The sequence below is a fragment of the Mustela erminea genome, chromosome 14 (genome assembly GCF_009829155.1).
Source record: "Mustela erminea isolate mMusErm1 chromosome 14, mMusErm1.Pri, whole genome shotgun sequence".
In the NCBI taxonomy this organism is placed as follows: domain Eukaryota; kingdom Metazoa; phylum Chordata; class Mammalia; order Carnivora; family Mustelidae; genus Mustela; species Mustela erminea.
Genome location: NC_045627.1, coordinates 40,805,278 through 40,824,838, shown reverse-complemented (window position 1 = coordinate 40,824,838; position 19,561 = coordinate 40,805,278). Strand labels below are relative to the sequence as shown.

Here is a 19,561-nt window from a genome sequence, read left to right as displayed (position 1 = left end):
ATCCCACTGGCTGAATTCTTCCTACTTCTTCATTTGAATGAAGAGTTCTGACAGCCATTATTGTTCAAGTCAGTGACAGGTGGTGCCTTGGACCCCTGCCTCTCAGACAGGGGTGATTCTATGTGATTCTACCTCCTCAGTACCCCTTGGGTCTGCTCACCCCAGCTTCATCTTTGTTGTGAGTACCCAACTTCGAGTCACCCTCACGTCTCCCCCGAACTTTGGACACCAATAGCAGCCCACTGTTGGTCTCTCTGCCTCAGCCTTGCCCATCCAGGTCTCCATGCAGACGTCTTACCAAAACGAAAATCCAATCACGTCACTACACTGCTTACAACTCCCTAAGTACAAACACCTTGATGAAGTATAAAGATGCTTCATTATCTGAGAACCTTCTTGTATCTGTAGCCTTATCTCTTGTAATTCTGTTCCCATGCACACCATGTAATTAAGAAATGGTAAATTCCCTTGCAGTTTCCAGAATGTACCACGTTCTCTTACCTCTGGTATTTTGCATATGTTTCAGATCCTACTGCCCGAACGTACCACCCTCATCCATTCTCACCGGGGTCTCTGTGAGTCTCAGTTTAGCTCTCACTTCTGGGAAGTCCTTCTGGACCCTCTAAACCTGAGAGAAGGGCTCCTCCTCGGGCTGCCAAAATGTCTATCCACCTTTTGTGATGTCACCCGTCACTCTGAATCATAATTTACTGGTGCCTCGTCATTATCTTTCAAGTGGCTATCTCTGATCAGGCTTCCCATGGTCTTAAGGTCCCTGTGGCTCCCACATGACCCTGCCATCAGGCACAGCTCTGGGGAACCACAGCTGCAAGTTGGCCCCCCACTGCCATAGGCCTTCTCTACAGAGTTCACTGGGGGACTGGATCCCTGCTGGCCCCAGGAGTGGGCCTGCCCCCGGAAGGAACCTCCTCTTCCCCGAGCTCCACCTGCATGCTTAAGCCTTGGGCACCCCGACAACCTCTTCCCAGTCCATCTCATTCTTCCCTGGCCGCCTTTGACACTTCCTCCTCACTCCACACCAGTGCTCTCTGGCGCCAGCTCTGCCTTCTGTGCAGATGGTCCTTGCCCTTCTCTGCTATCTGGTCTGTTTCCAGAAGACAGGTGCTTTTCCTTTGCATGAATCAAAAAAGGTGCCTCCTTGGAACACATCAGTCTTTCAGGCTTAATCACTGCTGGGCTTGGTGCAGGAAAAGGTGTCTCTTTCTCCCAAGCAGATGCAGCTCCAAGTCAAGGTGCCCATCTGAGTGAGCTGAGCGCAGGCTGTGCCCCCATTCCTCCTTCCACAGTTCATAAGCTATGCACACAGCCGCTGCCTTGTTTGATATGTAGGGATGAACATCCCTGTTTTATCATCTAATGACCCAAGGCTCAGAGAAGATAAAATGAGGATGGAATGTGCCTCAGGGATACAGGATCTCTGGGCTCTGGCCTCAAAGGGAGAGTTCTGTCCAGCCAGCTCCCTGCTCTCCTTCCTACAGGACTTGGTCTTAATCCCAGCTGGTTGTCAGCTACCTGAGGTTCTCTCTGAGCCTTTTCCAAGGGTAAACATACAGGGTAGCTGGAGGACTGCAGAAGGGCTGGTGTTGCAGTGCCCAAACAGGCAGGGCCGCTTTCTAAGCTGGGGATGGAAAACTGTTCTCAATTCATCCTCAGGTTGGGGGCGTCTAGTCTCCAGGATAGACAAAGCTAGTCCCTGCCCAATAGACCTGTCCAATTCCTCTGGATCCCCCCAGTGCCTGACAATTCAGCCCTTGTTGCTATTTTTTGCTCATGCACTGTCAGCGGGACCCAAAATAGTGGTTCCAGAAATTGGTCTCTAAATCAACATCCGGGTCTATGAATGTGGGCAGCCTGTCCCTGCTGGCTGGGCTGGAGTGCTCAGAATCTAGGACAGAGCCACACCCTGGGGCTTGAGTTTCAGCAGGTCACCTTCTTGGAGCTTTGAGGTTTGGGCTGCAGGGAGAAGAGGAAAGGAAACCTAAGAAGGCATGTGGTAGGAAGGCCAAACATTCCCCAGAGCGTCTGAGGAAACAGAGTTTGAGCTCGAGACTGGCATCTCCATCCGGAAGACTTCTTGCATGTCCTGCTTGCCCTGGGAAGTCTGTGATGGGGCATCTGCTCCTGTCTTCTCTAGAGCAGCCTTGCAAAAGAAGCGGGGGTATTGTTAAGAGCATGACTTTGGAGCCAGATTACCTGGATTCAAATTTATCTCTGTCCTTGACCTGAGGTGTGTGACCTTGGTGAGTCTCTCTATAACCCAGTTTCCTCATCTGTAACATGAGACTCACGAGAGCCAACATTCAAGATTATTGTAAGGATTACATAGGGATTACAGGAAGAGCTTTGTGTAACACATGGAGAGTTTCCCGAGAGGAGAGCTGTGACTATTGTCACAAGTCGATGGGCCCAGGCATCATCTGTGGCACAGAATCCCATCTCAGATAAAAAGTTGACGGTGCTCTCAGAGTGTGGAACAAATTATTAAAAATTAGCTGACCTGGGGCGCCTGGGTGGCTCAGTGGGTTAAAGCCTCTGCCTTCAGCTCAGGTCATGATCTCGGGGTCCTGGGATCGAGCCCCGCATCAAACTCTCTGCTCAGCAGGGAGCCTGCTTCCTCCTCTTCTCTCTCTGCCTGCCTCTCTGCCTACTTGTGATCTCTGTCTGTCAAATAAATTAAAAAAATAATAAAATCTTTAAAAAAAATAAAATAAAAATTAACTGACCTAAATCTGACATCGTATTTTAGATTAGATTCTGAAACAGAAGAAGGATAGAAATAGGAAAACTGGTGAAATCTGGAAAAAAAAAAAAAAAGCTTGTGGTTTGGTTAATAGTGTGACACCAGTTTTGATCTCTTTGATATATACGCTATAGTTATGTAAGAGGCTAATGTTAGAGGCAGCTGGGTGGTGGGTATACAAGAAATGTCTCTGTTAGTGTTATAACTCTGTAAATGTAAAATTATTTCAAAATAAAATGTTAAAAAACACTTGCTGATAATTACAGACTGCCTTGAAAATGCCAAGCATTATGCTAAGTGTTTTAGAAACTACCCCCCACCCCGTTTTATTTCTTCAGGAAAAAAACCAAATCAAATATAGCAAAATGTTAAGATTTGACCGTACTGAGTTGTGGGAATACAGGTGCTTGTTACATCTTTTTTTAAATTTTTTTTTTAGATTTATTTATTTGAGAGAAAGGGGAGTGTGAAAACAGGGCAGAGGGGCAGAGGGAGAGGGAGAATCTCTAGTAGATTCCCCACTGAGCACAGAACCGGCCACAGGGCTTGATCTTATGACCCTGAGATCATGATCTGAGCTGAAACCAAGAGTTGGATGCACAAGTGACCGAGCCCCTAGGTACTCCTTCCTAAAATATTTCCTAATTTAAAAAGTCAAAAATAAATGGACTATCTTCTAAAATTAGAAACATCCTATTCTATATATTTAGGTTTTGAAATCCATATCAAATGGATTTTAGGAAATATTCTGAATTTAGATGATACCATTTTCATTGGTTTCTGGCCTATAATACCGCAAATTCACATGTTATTCTTTTAAAACCTTCAAGAGGCTTTATTATAGGTAATTTTGTTTTAAGAAAAATGTGATGATGACCTGGTTTATAGTACATGGTGTTTAGATGAAATAACTGTGATCAAAGAGGATCTAAGACATTAAGTCAAACTACATATTATTTCATCCCATCTTCACAATCCCATGAGATAAGTTGATAATATCACCCTCATTTTATCGATGAGAACACAAGTGTAGAGAGGTTAGGCCAGAGAGCCTCTAACTTTAACTGAGAGTTTATTATATATTAGTGCACTAGTCAGGGTAGGTTCATGGCTCCGACAAGCCAAGTTTATTTCTCCCTTACAACACAGCTTGGTGGGGGCATGGAGGTTAGGGGAAGCAAGCATGGAGGGTGCAGAGGCCAGACATATCATATCCCCTCTAGTTCCCTGGGCAGAACTCAGTCACATGGTCACATCCATCTGCAGGGGAGGCTGGGAAATGTAGTCCATCAGAGTGCCCAAGAAGAAGAGGAAATTGCAGATATTGATGATCATGAATAGGCTTTTATACACCAGTTGCTGATGAGACATGTGTAATTACTTAATTCCCATAGGCCCTAAGAAGTCGATATTGTTGTCTTAATTCCATCTTATGGTTGTGAAACTGAGGCTCAAAGAGTTCAAGTAAGCTTTCTCAAGGTCGCTTAGCCAGCTTTGGTAGAATCATAATACACTTCCTGAAACTTCTTCATCTTGGGTTGGCCTTAGTGACTTGCTTGCCAGTAGAATTTGGAGCAGAAGTGGCATTCTGAGACTTCTGAAGCTGGGTCAGAAGATGCCTTCTAACTTCTGCCTGGGTTTCGGGAACACTCTGGGAGCTCTGAACCACCATAAACTAAGTCCTACTGCCCTCAGACCACCATGCTAGAGAGGCCATGAGTCCACAAACTGGTCAACTGAGTCTAGCCTTTCAGCCTCCCCTCCAAAGCACTAGATATTTCAATGAATCCATCGCGAACTCTCCAGACAAACATGTCTGGTGGCTAAATACCATTGACTGACCTCCATCAGTGCCACATGGAACAGAAGAATAGTCCATCTAAGCCATAAGGACCCATAAAATAATGTGATAAAAGGACTACATTTTGGGGTTCTTTATTACATAAGAATCCATAACCAGCATAGCAGCGAGCCAGCTCCGACCAAGAGCCCTGGTTTTTAAAAACCCAATTAGCCTCTGGAGGAATGGGCATATGAGGGAAGGACAGAGCAGCCACATCCATCCACTCCACTGGCGGCAGAGTGCAGGAAGGCGAGCTCCCACAGCAACAGAGGAACATGGAGGACAACAGGCCCTGGCTTATATCTGCTCAGAGCCCCACTCAAGATTGGAGGATAGTTGGGGGCTCCAGGGGGTTACTGGTGGCAAAAGCCCTGAGGTGGGCAGGGTGGAGAGGCTGCCAGAAAGGGAGCTCTCCCCACCACACCTCTTTCTGTTCTAAGCTCCAACCAGTTGACCTTCCAAGCCAACAGACTCCCTCTGAGCAGCCCAAGACTTCCTGGCCACCAGGGACCTCTGTGGATCTGCTGGCCTCCAGCTCCCAGCCTGGTCTTGACAGCTGCCACCTCCATTTCCTCCCTTACAGGGGGTGGGGAGGGCAGCATACAGTATGGGGTCTGCAGCCACTGGGGCCTTGGGAAAAACTGGTTTGAGGGAAACTCAAAGGGAAATAAATACCTACTCAGGTACTGTCATCCTGCCAGCTCCCAGGACTCTTACTTTCCTCAGCTCACTCTGTTCTTCCCAGCTTGTCCCCCAGACTTTTGCATTAATATCCTTATCCTTGCTTCCTGAGCCATTTGATGGCTGGTTAGCCTGGTCCTCTCTCCTGGGGAGCTGCTAGAACTTCCCACCTCTGAGATTGCCTATACCCCAGCTGCCACTTCAGAGCCTTTCATCAGCCCATCATCCCTTTGTCCTCACTCCCTCAAAACCCTTCCCTTTTCACACCCCTGTACATGTATTCAGGCTTTGCCTCCTAAACCCTCTAGGCCTAAAATGAGGCTCCTGGGACTCCCAACTGGGACCCCAAAAGATGAGGTATTAAGCCTCCCAGGACTCCGGCTCAGCGCTGCTGACTGCTAGGGCCATGCTGACTTCGGCAGTCACTGGGGATGAAGGTTATGGCTTAAGTTGACCTGAGAAAATTCACAAATAATTGAGTACAGGTTGATTTTCCAAGGATCACGGGCATGTTTTAAAAGGGGTGCTGAGGAAGGCACTGCTTTTACTGGAATGATGAACTAAAGGACTACTAAGGGGGAAACCTAAGGGAGAGACAAGGGGATGCTTCTAGTTCCTTTTAGAGCACACATCAGAGATAAAGATATGCCCTCTGTACTATCCAGGCAAGGCCCCCTTCAGACCAGAACTGGTATGCATTCTTTGCTCACATATTTCTGATTATTACACGGTCTCTACCATATGGCTCTGCTGTCCTAGCCACAGATGGTTGCATCAGGATGGGCACCAGGGCATCGACTTCTAGTTGTTCCCCAAAGCCTCCCCTTTTGGTAAAGAAACTCAGTTATGAGCTGGCTGGCAATGTACCCAGCTAACATAGATAGAACATCTCCCATTCTCTCTTGCCGGTAAGTGTGGCCATGTGACTATATCCTGGCCAATAAGACATAAGTGGAATTAATGTGTGGAACTCCCAGTAAGTCTCTTTGAAGGAGGAAGGGGAGTGCCTTTTGATTTCTCTTCTTCACCATGCTGCCTGACATGGGAAAAGTCTTGGCTAGTCATGGACCGCCTCTGCCTCCATATTTCCTTTACGAAAGAAAGAAATGTTTATCCTGTTAAAGCCACTATTTTCCAAGTCTCTGTTACTTGCAGCCAAACTTGGCCTTAACCGTTAAATCTCCTGACCCACAAGGAGCCAGAGGTCCTTGGGGTGGTCTAATGTGGGAGGCTGCCCCTGATGGGTGCTCTTTCCTGAACAAAACTGCTGACCCAACGAGGTCCTCTCTTTTGGAGAGTTTGAGTGGAGGGCGGTACCAGGATGGGTGAGGAGCTACCCTGAGGGAAGCCAGGAAGCAGGAGCCATAAGGCAGTGGAGTCTCATAAGGCAGTAGAGAAGCAGAGAGAGTCAACTGGTAGAGGCAAGAATATCAGAAGCCAAGGGAGGCAAAGCCAAGGCCACTGAAAGCCAGAGCCATGGGATGAGGCCCAGCCTCCACTTGGTGAGGCCCTGTGTTTATCTGGTCACCAGAGTCATGGTGTAGGCTAGGGGACATTCCCATTCTCCAGGAGATCCTTGTTTTCAAGTGTGTTCTTTCAATGAATCTCTGAGGTCACTTGATTCTGAATCTGTCTTTTGGTCTGAAAGAATCTCATCATTCATTTCATTTCATGAACTTTAATCAGGTCACAGGCATGGCTGGGTAAGAATGAATCCTTTGGACAAGACAATGGGTCAGTGGATTCAGGACTGTCCCAGAAAGGACCACCGCACAGAGGTGCCCGGCGTGACCTACCTCACTCCCAATCCAGCTTTGTCCCTCCTGAGAAGCAGCCATGTGTCTAGCCTCAGAGACTGTGACATATATCACTCCATGCTGAGCTGCCTGGGGCAGAAAGGGAGTGATGGTAAGGATGGGAACCTTGGATATACTCAGACTTGGGTTTTCCCTCAGACTCCATCCCAAGCCTGAGCAGGTAGTGGACTCCTCTGAACCTCACATTTCTCAAGTTTGAAAATGGGGTGGATAACAGCATCACACAGGTCTGTGTGAACATGAAAACCAGCACCTAGTACATAGTAGATGCTCAACAAAAGCTTGAGTTTCTTTTCTTCCAGGGAAGCTGGAAAAGAAGATCTGTGTCTCTGTCCTTCCTCAACAGGGAGGGTGAGAGGGCTGGTCACACAGACCCTGAGAGACACAGAGTCTTTTCCTGCAGCTTCTCAGAACAGCAATGGGGCACAATGTGGTAGTCACACCCAGCCTGTTTCTAGAACGCCATCATCTGGATTTACTTTTGCATTCTTTAAAATAAATGTGTATGATTTATAAACTTTAGCCTGGCATGTTTACCTACATAACAGGTTCTGCATTCTATTACAGGTTTCTTAAGTACAGTTATAAACTTACATTAGGATATTAGGCTGTAATGACAAGCGCAGCCCTCTTACATAAAACCCCAATTCTCCAAACAGTAGAATATTTGCTTAATGAAAAGGGTTTTACCGGCTCTCCGGACTCGTGGCTCATCTTTATTCTGATCCTTAATTTAGAGAAAAAGAGAGAAAGATTAAATGTCACACACACACACACACACACGCACGCACGCACACACGTCCTCATTTTTTTCAACAAAAACTCTGATGTGGTCCGGCCATCGTCTATGAGTAATGCACACACACACATACACACAAGCACACGCGTGCGTGCACACACACATTTCTGAAGGAGGCTTATGAGAAAAACCTGGAGTGTCTTGGAATTTTGCTTCTTTTCAATTATAGCTCAATAAAAATGCCCTCATAAAAATCCTAGGTAAGCAACCACTTTGCCAGCAGAATGGGGCTACCTACATCCCAGAGAGGCCTGCCTGGTGAGATTGGGGGTCAGGGGGTAGAAAGATGGCTCCTTCACCATCCCTCTGCCCCCCGTTCTCATACACACATACTTCACACACAATGAATTCCTCTAAGGGACAAGGAACAGCCTATGCCAGGGAGGAGGTAGAGGGAAGCTTTCTTTCTGAAGCCACTGTAAGTCTGCCCAGACAAGAGGCCAGCAGGAGCTAAGCCTTATTTGGGGCATAATATTTTGAAAATTATAGGGCTGTGTTTTTCATTGCTATCTGCCATAGCCAAGTTCCCTAGAAGTAGAAGTACCAGAGAAAATATAGGACACCAGTTAGATTTGAATTTCAGATAACCAACAATTTTTTAGTGTAAATATGTCCTAAATATTGCAGAGAACATATTTATGTTAAAAATTTACTTGTACATCCGTCAACCCTACCTGGAAGTCGTTTTGTCAGTAGGGCCCCAGGGAAATGGGAAAGGAAGGCCAAATCCCAAAGGAGGAGGCCCAGAGGATGTTCTGGTAAGAAAGGAAGCAAGTGGATGGTTAAAGAAGGCTGAGGAAGGCAAGCTGGTGAAGAGACCTACAGATGGTGACCTCTATGGTGTAAGACAGTGTCTCAGGGACAAAGTAAAAAGTGGAGCGCTTTACTCTTACTCACTTAGGCATCTGGAAGGAAATCATTTTGTGCAACATCAGCAGCAGCCAGGCTCAAGGAGCTCCACGCCAACCAGACCCCTCCCTCACCTTGCCTCTTGGGGTAAACCCTGAGGTACAGCCATAATCCATGTTGAGGAAGAGAGAATTTTGCAGGCTTGATCTTTTAACTGGGAAGAATCTTGAGATATCATTATTTAGTAAATGAAGTGTCCTGAATTCCACAGTAGGGCCTGTGGGGGAGATTAGATGAGCTAATAAAAAATAAAGGTGCCTCACTTTCCTTATTCCTCCCAGCGAAAAGAAGAACAGGAACACGAGGGCAGGGACATAATATACCTTGTTGTCACTTTTCCCTCAGTTTCTAGAACACCGCCTAGCACACAGTAGCTGCTGTATGGGGATGGGCAGAGCGAGTGAATTTTCAGACTCGCTGCGGTGACAAGGCTCTCTCTGGGTTGGGGCTGTGCCCTCTCCTCAAGACGACCTCAGGGACAGTCTGAGACCATGTGCACAGACATCAAAGGAGTCAGTTGCTAGTAAAACATGAACTTCTTTCCTTGCTCAATCTAGCAGCACCTTGTGCTGGGATAAGTGACATCTCCAGGGTCAGAAAGCTGTTATAGAAACAACAACAATACTAGTTACATGCTAGGGCCTGTGTTAAACACGTTATATAATTCATTTATTCTTGAACACACAAATCCCTTAAAGTCAAGGTTATGAGGTGATCCTTTATCATCTGCCATCAAAACACATCCAGAGGAGTGCCTGGGTGGCTCGGTGGGTTAAAGCCTCTACCTTCAGCTCCGGTCATGATCCCAGGGTCCTGGGATCAGGCCCTGCATCGGGCTCTCTGCTCAGTGGGGAGCCTGCTTCCCCACTCCCCGTCTGCCTCTCTGCCTACGTGTGATCTCTGTCAAATAAATAAATTAAAAATCTTCAAAAAAAAAAACAAACAAAAAAACCACATCCAGAGTCTGACTCCTTTCTCACACACCGCCCCCGCCATCTTTGAACAAACCATGGGCATCTCATGCCTGAACAACCAGAAGAGCCCCCTCACTAGTTCACGTTTTGTTCCATTCCATTCCCCACATACCAGTCAAAATGTTCTGAAAAATGCAAATTAGATCACAAAAGCATCCTTGCCAGAACAAAATCCAAGCTCCTTTACGTAAACATGGCTGCAAGGCCCTCGTTCAGAGGCGCTCTCATCTGCTAACCCTCACTCCCTCACTCCCTTAGGGCAACCACACCGGCCTTTGAATGCATTAGGGTAAGGTTACGGCAACACACACTCCCAGATGCGATAGCTTCAGTAGACGGCTGTTTATTTCTCTCTCACATCGTTGTCCAGAGGCAGGCGGGCAGTCCAGAAAGGCAAGGGGACTTGGCCTCAAAAGGTCATGGATGGACCCAGATTCCTTCCGCCTCCCTGCTCTCTTGTTCCTGAGAGGGCTGTCCTCATCCGCCGGGTTGAACTCCTCTGTGTTCTGGGGCTTCCGAGGTGCTTCAGCTTCACTCATTTGGTCCCTTAACCCTGCTCATACTTGGCATGTGATCCCGTCACCTACATCTCTTCATGTAAACCGTCCCTGATGAATTCTGTCCTTTGTTGGACCCCCAACTGATCCGGGTACACAAGTTGTCAAAGTCAATCCTTTCCTTAAAACTGAGCTCACTCTGGCCGATGGGATTAGCTCAAGGGACCTGTCATGACCAAACTATTATGGGCTGGCTAGTGCCTGTCATTGAACAAAACTGTCCATGACAGTATGAGGTAATATAACTCTCAGGGCAACAAGTATTTATTGAGTGCCTGCGAGGTTCACGGATGACCAGCATACGATCACATGACCTGCCATCTAGCCTTCTTTCCCCAGTGGCACAGTGGGTCCTCTCTGAGCATTTTTACTGAGTCTCCCGGCTCTTCTGGGCAGCTTTGGCCCTTGTGCACCCCATCACAGCCCTCACTCGCTGAGCTGCCCTTTTTCACTGGGAGCTCTGAATTCACCCCAGGCAGGGCCCGATTTCCAGCCTCCCTGTTCTGCCACCTGCTTCTAGAACCAAGTCTGGATGCAGACTAAGGTGTCATGGCAGTCAATCTCTACTAAATCCACAGGAAGATTTTGGCTCCCAACAGTTTGTTAATTTAATCCTTTTAAGGACTTCTTCATCTGTCCAGTGAGCACTAGTACAATTAACCAGAATTGAAGGAGAAGAAGAAAAGGAATAGCCATGACTAGTATGTACTGGTTGCTTCTTCCAAGCCAACAGATTTACGTGCATTACCTTATTTAATCTGTACAATAACCCTATAGGTAAGGTCCTGTTATGATTTCCAGCGCACAGGCTCAGAGAAGTCAGGGGCTTTGTACCAACTCAGTGCTAAGTGGCAGGGGCAAGATTTGAACCCAAGTCCTTTTGTTTTGGAAGCACATGCCCTTCCCTCTTCTGCTCTCCTGCCTCCCACACATGAGTAACTATACTGTCAAGCCTCATCAATGTCACTTTGATGCACTTACAGGCCATGAAGAGGAAACTGCCATCTATCTGTGAAATGAACAGTCCTGACATGAAGACAGAGGTACTAATAGAGACCTATTTGCCAAGGTCACTGACAGACTCGAGCAGGGCTCAAATGGCATTTAGCCTCCTGGGAAAGGGAGGAGTTTGGGGAATGACTGCCCACAGCCCCTGCCCTGGGTTCTTAAGGACTCCAGAGCCCGCCAGCAGGAGGCTGGCAGCCGGCCCTCCCAGTGTTTTGATAGCCAGGGAGATAAACAGAGGTGTTGATTTCAGAGAAACATCCTTGACCCTTACACCTTCTCTCCAAACACAACATCCTCGAATCAGTTGGCTATCAGAGTCATAAGTGACAGCTTCATAACACATGTAGCACAGCCAGCTGCCAGCAAACTCTGGGCAAGCCACAGAGACCTCTAGGGCACCCACACCACAGGCTTCAAGAACTGGAGACAGCTCATGCTCAGAGGAGGAAAGGTCTGTGGTCATCTAATGGGAAGGAGGTAGGCCAGGCCAGGGCAGAAGGACAAATGGAAGTCCCCATTCCATATTCCCACCCCTACATCCTCAGGGATCTAGACCTGGCTGTCTGGTATGCAAGCCATCAGCCCCATGGGGCTAGTGAGCACTCAAAATATGGCCAGTCCAAATCGAGGTGGGCTGTCAACATAAAATACAGATTTCGAAGACTCTGTTTGGAAAAAAGAATGTCAAATATCTCAATGATTTTTCATATTGGTTATGTGTTGAAATGATAATATGTGGGGTATAGTCACTTAAAGAAAATATTTTATTAAAATTAAGTTCACCTGTTTCTTTTTACTCTTTAATGTGTATACTAGGAAATTTTGAATTGCATACATGGCTTGCATTATATTTCTGTTGGGCTATGCCGATCTGAAAGATCAAAAATAAAATGTGATCAAATTCAAAGTGAACAAATGCAAATATTTTTATCAAAATGTAAAGTAAGTGAAAACAATAACAAACTAAAGTTGCTTCCATGTGTATCTCCAAGAGTTCTTTTTCTGAAACATTCAAAGTTTCTATTAAAAATAAAAGGGAATACATAATTACCGAATATCAAGGTTTTAAATCAAAATCGTCTAAATGAACCTGAAAGTCTTCACTGACTTCTTTGAAAGGTCTTCCAAACTATTGTTAGAGATAAAATCATTAAAAAAAAAAAGAAAAGTAAAAGAAAATCCTTGATAATTCTAGTAGTTGATGTAAAGAATTAGCATTATGTTTCACACTTCTTACATCCAGACCTACCTACGTATACCTAAAAGAATACTCAGAAGTGTTTAATACACCAGCCTCTTCTTTAGCTGCCGTGCAACAGTTGTGAATATCACACTGATGCTGGATGCCCTCCAGAACCCGGAAGCAGAGCACAGAGACACCACGGGCACTCACCACCACTGGCTTTTTGTACTGGGTGGACCATTGGGTAAGCAGACTAAGCCATCTTCTCTCTCACCGCAGCTCAGATCCTGTCTATACTCCAAGGTGAATAGCAACACAACCCAACATGTATGGAATTCAGACTCAGTTACCTTTTGTTCTGAGGACCCAGAGCAAGAAGGGTGTTAATCACAAAAGGGACTAGAGCTTCACATAACACTCGGCCAGTGCTGAAAGCCAGATCCCGAGTGGAAGAAGCACCCATGTATCCTTTCACTTTTTTAAAGATTTTATTTATTTATTTGAGAGAGAGACAGAGACAGAGAGAGAATGTACGCACATGAGTGGGGAGCAAGGAGGGGCAGAGGAAGAGGAGGGAGGCTGACTCCCTGAGGCAGGAGCCTGACTCTGGCTCCATCCCAGGACCCAAGATCACTACCTAAGCTGAAGGAAGATGATCAACAGACTGAACCTCCCAGGCAACCATGTATCCATTTTATTTCTAAATTCACATATAGCAAGTGGGTTAATCCTCTGCCTTTGGCTCAGGTCATGATCTCAGGGTCCTGGGATGGAGCCCCTCATCAGGCTCTCTGCTCAGCAGGGAGCCTGCTTCCCCCTCTCCATCTGCCTGCCTCTCTGCCTGCTTGTGATCTCTCTCTGTCAAATAAATAAACAAAATCTTAAAAAAAAAAACCCACAAAAACAAATAAACAAAAACCCTAAGAAAAAAAATTTACATAGAGCAAAATTCACTCCTCCTGGTTTCACGGACAAGGGTATTTAGTTGTATAACCATCACCGTGACCAAGACACACAACAGTTCCAGCACCTGCCAACATTCTTACCAGAATTTGGTATTGTTTTCTGTTTCTCTTTAGCCATTCTAACAGGTATGTAGCAGTGTCTCTATGATTATACGTTTGTGATATGCAGAAACCTCTAAAAAACAAGCTCAGGGCAGGGTCTCCTGTTCCAGGATCTATGGATATTACTGTCTAGGGGAGTCAAAAAAAATTCCCCCTTTGGATCAATGACACAGCCAGGAAAAATGCCTTGGGGAGGCTTTTCAGTGAGAGAGGGAGGCCCCAGGCCCAGCCTGCATGGGTGGTTGAGACAGAGAAGGAGCACCCACTCTGCGTAGTCGGAAGGGAAGAGGAATCTGGAGCCTCTTGAACATGCAGCTCAAGAGGGGTAGGTGAGGGACCAAGAATGGACAAGAAGGAAATCTGTGGCGGCACCTACAGAAAGGAGCCTGTGCACAGGGCAGGGACGCGGACAGAAGTCTGTGGAGCTGTCTCTTGCTCTGCGCTCTGGTCCTCTCTGCCATACACAAGGACATTGGGTGGATTGTTTGCTTTGTTTAATATGAAAGAAGAGAGACCTCTGGAAGAGCAGAGGATTTACAGTCATCAGACCACACACACCTGCTATGGAGAGGGCGCCCTCCGCCCTCTCTGTGTGGGAGCCCTCTTCCCTGGGCTCAGGCTGGGTTTAGTGGCTGCATCAACTCAGGCATCCAAAGAGCACTAGGAGCCTCTGGGTCTTTTGGACTCAGGAAAGCCCTTTAATGAGTCAAATCTCATGTATCGATTTCCTATTGCTGCTGTAACAAATTCCCTCAAACTTAGCGGCTTAAAATAACACATGTATTACCTTTCGGTTCTGTATCAGAAACGTAACGTAACGTGGGCCTCACTGGGCTAAAGTCAAGGTGTTGGCAGAACAGCCTTCCTTCTGCAGGTTCTGGGGGAGAATCAGTTTCCTTGCATTTTCCTACTTGGCTGTGGCTCCATCTTCAAAACCAGAATGGGGAGTTGAATCCTTCACACACTGCACTATGCGTGTCTCCCCTGCTGCCTCTCTTGCCACTTCTAAGAACCTTTGTGATAACATGGGACGCACCTGAATGATCCAGAACACCCTCCCTAGTTTATGGTCAGTGATTAGCAACCTTCATTTCATCTGCAACTTTAACTCCCTTCTGCCTTGTAACGTGAACATATTCATAGGTTCCAGGGATTGGGACGTGGAAATCTTTGACTTGGGGAGTCACACCTTGTCACTGGACCCAGGTGGGATTCTGATCCAGAGAAGTTGGGGCAAAGAGCAGTGTTTACCTGTATCTGAAAGTTTACCTGTATCTGAAAGTATGGGAGCTTCTGGGGAAGAGAAGTTTGTTAATGAAAAGAACATGGGTCAGAGAAGTGGTGGTAGGGAGAAACCTGTGTCAAATGTAAATTCCAAGAAGCTGCAAGGAACATAACAGCTGTTTCTACAGATCATACTCTGCTTACCTTGCCGTTGCAACTTGCTATTGCACAGAATCCTGGGGGACTAGCCCTGGCAGTTGGAGCCAGTGGAGACATCACCAGGTCCAGCCAATAGTTACCTGGCTTGCTTCCATCCCAGCAGAATGGTGTGTTTGCTGAGTCCACATAAAAACACTTGGGGGAACTACCCAGTGCCCGACTTCTGTCCTTAGAGTTGCGCACAAAGGATATTGTAGGGGTGCCTGGATGGCTCATTCGGTTAAGCCTCTGACTCCTGATTTCGGCTCAGGTCATGATCTCAGGGTCCTGAGATTGAGCCCTGGGCTCTGCACTCATTGTGGAGTCTGCTAGAGATTCTTTCTCCTTCCTTCTCCCTCTGCCTCTGCTCCTCCCCCTATTCGTGCTCATGCTCTCTCTCTCTCAAATAAAATCTTTTTTTTTTTTTTTTTTTAAATGAGGGCACCTGGGTGGCTCAGTGGGTTAAGCTTCTGCCTTTGGCTCAGGTCATAATCTCAGGGTCCTGGGATTGAGCCCCGCATCAGGCTCCCTGCTCAATGGAGACTCTGCTTCTCCCCAACCCCACTCTCTCTCTCTCCCTCTCTCAAATAAATAAATCTTAAAAAGAAAAGAAAATGTTATTGTTCCCACCACACGTCAGCCCTTCAGCTGCTGGAAGATAGGCCAGATGTCTCCTGACGCCACCACCACTCTTTTCTAATCAAATCTTCCCAGGACTTCCTACAATTCCTCATAATCACTGATGCAGTTTTCCACCCTTGCCTAGTCTTGGTGCCCACTTTTGGGCCTACTTGAATATGTGAAGGACTGGGGGCATACGAGGTGTAGGGGAGAGGGTCATCAGTATTCCGATCAACTACATGTAGGGTCTACTCTATGCAGGTGATAATCCAGCATCCCACCTGATTCTTTTCTTGCCTTTATTCACTTGAATATCCCTCCTAGAGAGTGTGAAATATTACCTCCCACTCTCATCAGTCAGTTATCTATCTATCTTAGGTGTCTTTAGACACTTGATTGTTGTCTGCTGCTGAACCTACACCTACAGAGGCCACCTCTGCCTCCTTCACCCTTGACTCAGGCTGGGGTTAGGGCAGGGGCTGGGACTCCTAGCTAGACAGAAGTCATTCTCCAACTCTTGACTGTTCCAGCATCTCTGACTCCTTTAGTTCCTGGGGTACTTGCAGAAGAGCCTATGACCCCACTGCTCTGGCTTCAGCTCTTCACCGAGAAGACATTTGGACCCTGATGTTTTGACTTTGTTATACACTCGGGTCCTGAGTCTTGGCCTTGGGACTATTCTTCGCACCAAGAAGTCAATAAAAGCTAAGTCTTTTGGCAGTTTCACAATGAAAAATACTGGTAGAAATAATCACCCTAAATAAAACTGGCAGTAGGTAAACATGCAAATTGTGTGGAAGATCTTGGGGTTGCTGAGAACAAAGTTGCAGCGGACAGTTATGACCCCAACACAAGAAGACTGGTGACCCCTTCACCCTCCTCCTGATCCTTAACACACTAGAATAAGAGCCTAAAAGGGGGTGACTAGGACCTCATTCATTGAAAGGAACTGTAGGAAGCCCAGGAAAGATTTTAATAGAATATTAGAGGAGCCTTGACAGGACTATGGCCCTCAGCACTAAAAAGGGGGATCATAGTAGCAGAGCATGGGAGGGAGCCCCTGGGGCAAAGAAGCCCAGAACCAAAGAGGTGGGAGATTAAGAGAAGGCACCACCAAGAAGAGAGACTTGGGAGTGACTGTTGAGTTGGAAATATTTTGGGGCCTCCTCATATCATTTTTAAATGTTAGCTAAGTGTTTTCCCTTCTTTATCTCATGTAGCCCTCCTAATCACAAGAGGACAGCATTGTGATTATTTTCCCCACTCAAGCCCAGAAGGGTTGGACACTTGCTGGAGGTCTCACATGAGATGACACAATGTAAAGGAACCCAGGTTTACAGAGTCTCTGTCTGCTGAGTTTCACGGATTGCCCCCCATACTGCAGCAACCTTTCCCTCTGCACAACTCCCCCTCCCCCCCAATAGATGGCTGCCTAAACTCCGGGAAGAGACTGGAGTGGACAGCCCTTCTCCAGTCTGGGTGCTCTCAATCCTCCCACAGGCTCTCCATTGGCTGGCAAACCTCTGCTGTTCCAGCTGTTCTGGCACAAAGCCCAGGGCAGGGCCCCACGGACACCTGGCCTCATCCATCTAAAGCTGGGAAATTCCCCTGCCTGTGTCTACTCTGGGCGGCCATGTGTCCCGCCTCTGTCACTGGGCCAGGGACGAGCGTGTGGGCTCCAGGGACAGGGCTCCCAAAGTTGAGGGTTTCAGGTCACACTGGCCCATCACTTTGCAAGCAGATGCCACGGGTCTCTTCCCAGACTGGGCAGCACTCAAGGTCAGCGTCAGCAGATCTAACCCTAAAAATAGGTTCTTGGATGCCAGTGGAGGTGGCCGGGAGTGCGGCTGCCACACGCCCCACAGACCAGCACCTCCTGACCCAGCCAGGCCCCAGCACACACAGGTAAGGCCTTTCGGCGGGGACGCGGACACCTGTCACGTCCCGTCATGTTCTTTGGGGTTGGGTGTGGGGGCTAGAAGACCCCTTGTGACTCTGTTTCTAGAGTGGCAGGGAACAGCTGACATCTTTTTAGTGTAACAGGCTTCTTGTTGCCCCATCTTGCTCTAGAGGCTCCCTGGAATGTTCTCAGCTTCCCTCCCTCCTAATCTGAGTTTCCAGTTCAGTGACCATTTCTAATGGATAATCGGGTGGGTCAGAGCTCAGCGGCCCCTTGTGGGGCACTGCATCCACGGGGTCACACGTCATTGTCCAGCAAGGTTCTACATTCATCCATTCAGCCAGCAGAGGGGAAGGAGATCTCAGCAGGAGGGGAGAGACACACACTGTAGGGACTCACATCTTGTGTAGGGCAGCACACATTACAAGTGTAGGACTCAGAATCCCAGGGATGAGAATTTTTCTGTGTTCTGGATAACACTAAGCATCATTTGGAAGGAGTGACCATTTTCAAAGCTTTTCCCAGTTCTGGTGGGAGGATGAGGATGGGGATGACGGCTCTGGTAGAGACAGAGGGACTGGATCACCAAGGGACAGAGCCACTTGCCAAAACAGCAGCATGTGTCGGTGAGAACGTGGGAAGCCGTCCTGCCTCTCAGGCCAGGGCTCTCCCCGTAGATCCTGGTGCTCTTGTCCCGTGGCCCGGTGGCTCCTCACGGGCCTGGAACCCGAGAGCTGTGGGGGAGTGGGGGGCTCTGACTTCTCAGGAAAGCTGAAACGTTCCAAGGAAAAAAAGCACCCAAGTAAGAAGGGAGGGGGCGTGAGGTGCCTGTGTGGAGGGGCCTCCTCATTCAGGCCCAGGCCCTGGGTGTCCCTGGTACTTGGTCTTCGTTCAGTTGCCCTGACCTTTCACTGATGGCCCCCTTTTGTTCTGTTCATGAGAAAATCACTTTGGCCCCACCAATGACACTTAGACACAATGCTTGAAGGACTTCCGAGCTGAGATCTGTACAAGAGAAGAGACTTGGGCCTGAGTTTAGGGGGTGAGATGTGGGAGAGGGTCTGAGGAGTTAGGGGGATCTTCATCTGTGCTAAGGGTGACAAGGGGGGCCATGGTTCACCCCCATCTGGTAAGCTGGAAGCCCTCCCTGGGAACATGTCAGTCCTGGGGTGTCACTGGGTTGGAGGGCAGTCTGGGTCTGAGGGTAGCATTCCTGTGGCTCTTGTCTACCCCACAAGGGATGAGGAGCAGAGCAGGGGCACTGAGGCGTGTCTCCTAACCCTGCCGAGGCCCCGCTGAGTCCACTCGGGGAGGGGGCCGCCTGACCTCCACGCAGCGGCGCTTGGCTCTGTAATGTTTGCCGGTACTAGCAACAGGTCAGGCAGGCACGGTTCCAAAAGCTTTTCTTTTCAGCATGAACTCATTTGTTCCTCAGAGTTAGAACGGCCCTGTGAGGGAGGGACCTCCCCGTCTCCATTTTCAGATGAGGAAGCAGAGATCCAAAGGGGTGGAGTAGACGGTCCACGTCCCACAGCCCAGACAGCGGCAGTGTGGACCTTCGAGTCTGACGGCACAGGCACTGTGCTCTGGTTCCTCCCCCGTGGGGTAGAGTGGGGATGACCTCGCACTCCCCTGCTTCCCTTGATGCTGAACTCCAACCTGGGCCCCGCCCCCAAGGAAGAGCCACTCTAGGGAGTGGTGCCGGGGTCACTGCTCCTGTCGTCCTCTGCAGCCTGACCCCAGAGCAGACGGTGTTTGAATTTTTGCCCCCAGGAACCCTTGATGGTCTGGGCCCCCCATTTCTGCAGTAAATAGAGGGCCAAGTCCCACAGTAGCCCGGCATGGCCACCAGATGTCAACAGGCTGGAGAGAGCCCTTTCTCCTCCCCGAAGCCTTGCTCCTACTTAGCACATGAGCAAACGAGCCTCATTACCCATAGGAAGACGTGCAGGCTTATTTATGCCCCATTCCCACCATACCCTACAGAAACCCTTGGCCTTGGCCAAACGCTCTACCTAC

The 19,561-nt window shown here is 48.1% G+C and overlaps 1 protein-coding gene across 2 annotated transcripts in view; it reads left to right on the top strand.

Annotated features, from left to right (window-relative positions):
• The first annotated feature begins 17,325 nt into the window (after positions 1–17,325).
• DUPD1 (dual specificity phosphatase and pro isomerase domain containing 1) overlaps positions 17,326–19,561 on the top strand; it is a 35,082-nt gene continuing 32,846 nt past the window's right edge. Inside the window, exons 1-2 of one of the 2 annotated variants that reach the window (XM_032313882.1) lie at positions 17,511–17,547; positions 17,713–17,792. Coding sequence is in view for 1 of the 2 variants with exons in the window: in XM_032313881.1 (XP_032169772.1) it covers positions 17,384–17,547 (164 nt within the window). In the remaining variant the exon portion in view is untranslated. Of the gene's footprint in view, positions 17,548–17,712; positions 17,793–19,561 lie in introns of both variants that reach the window. The other variant, XM_032313881.1, reaches the window with a different exon arrangement.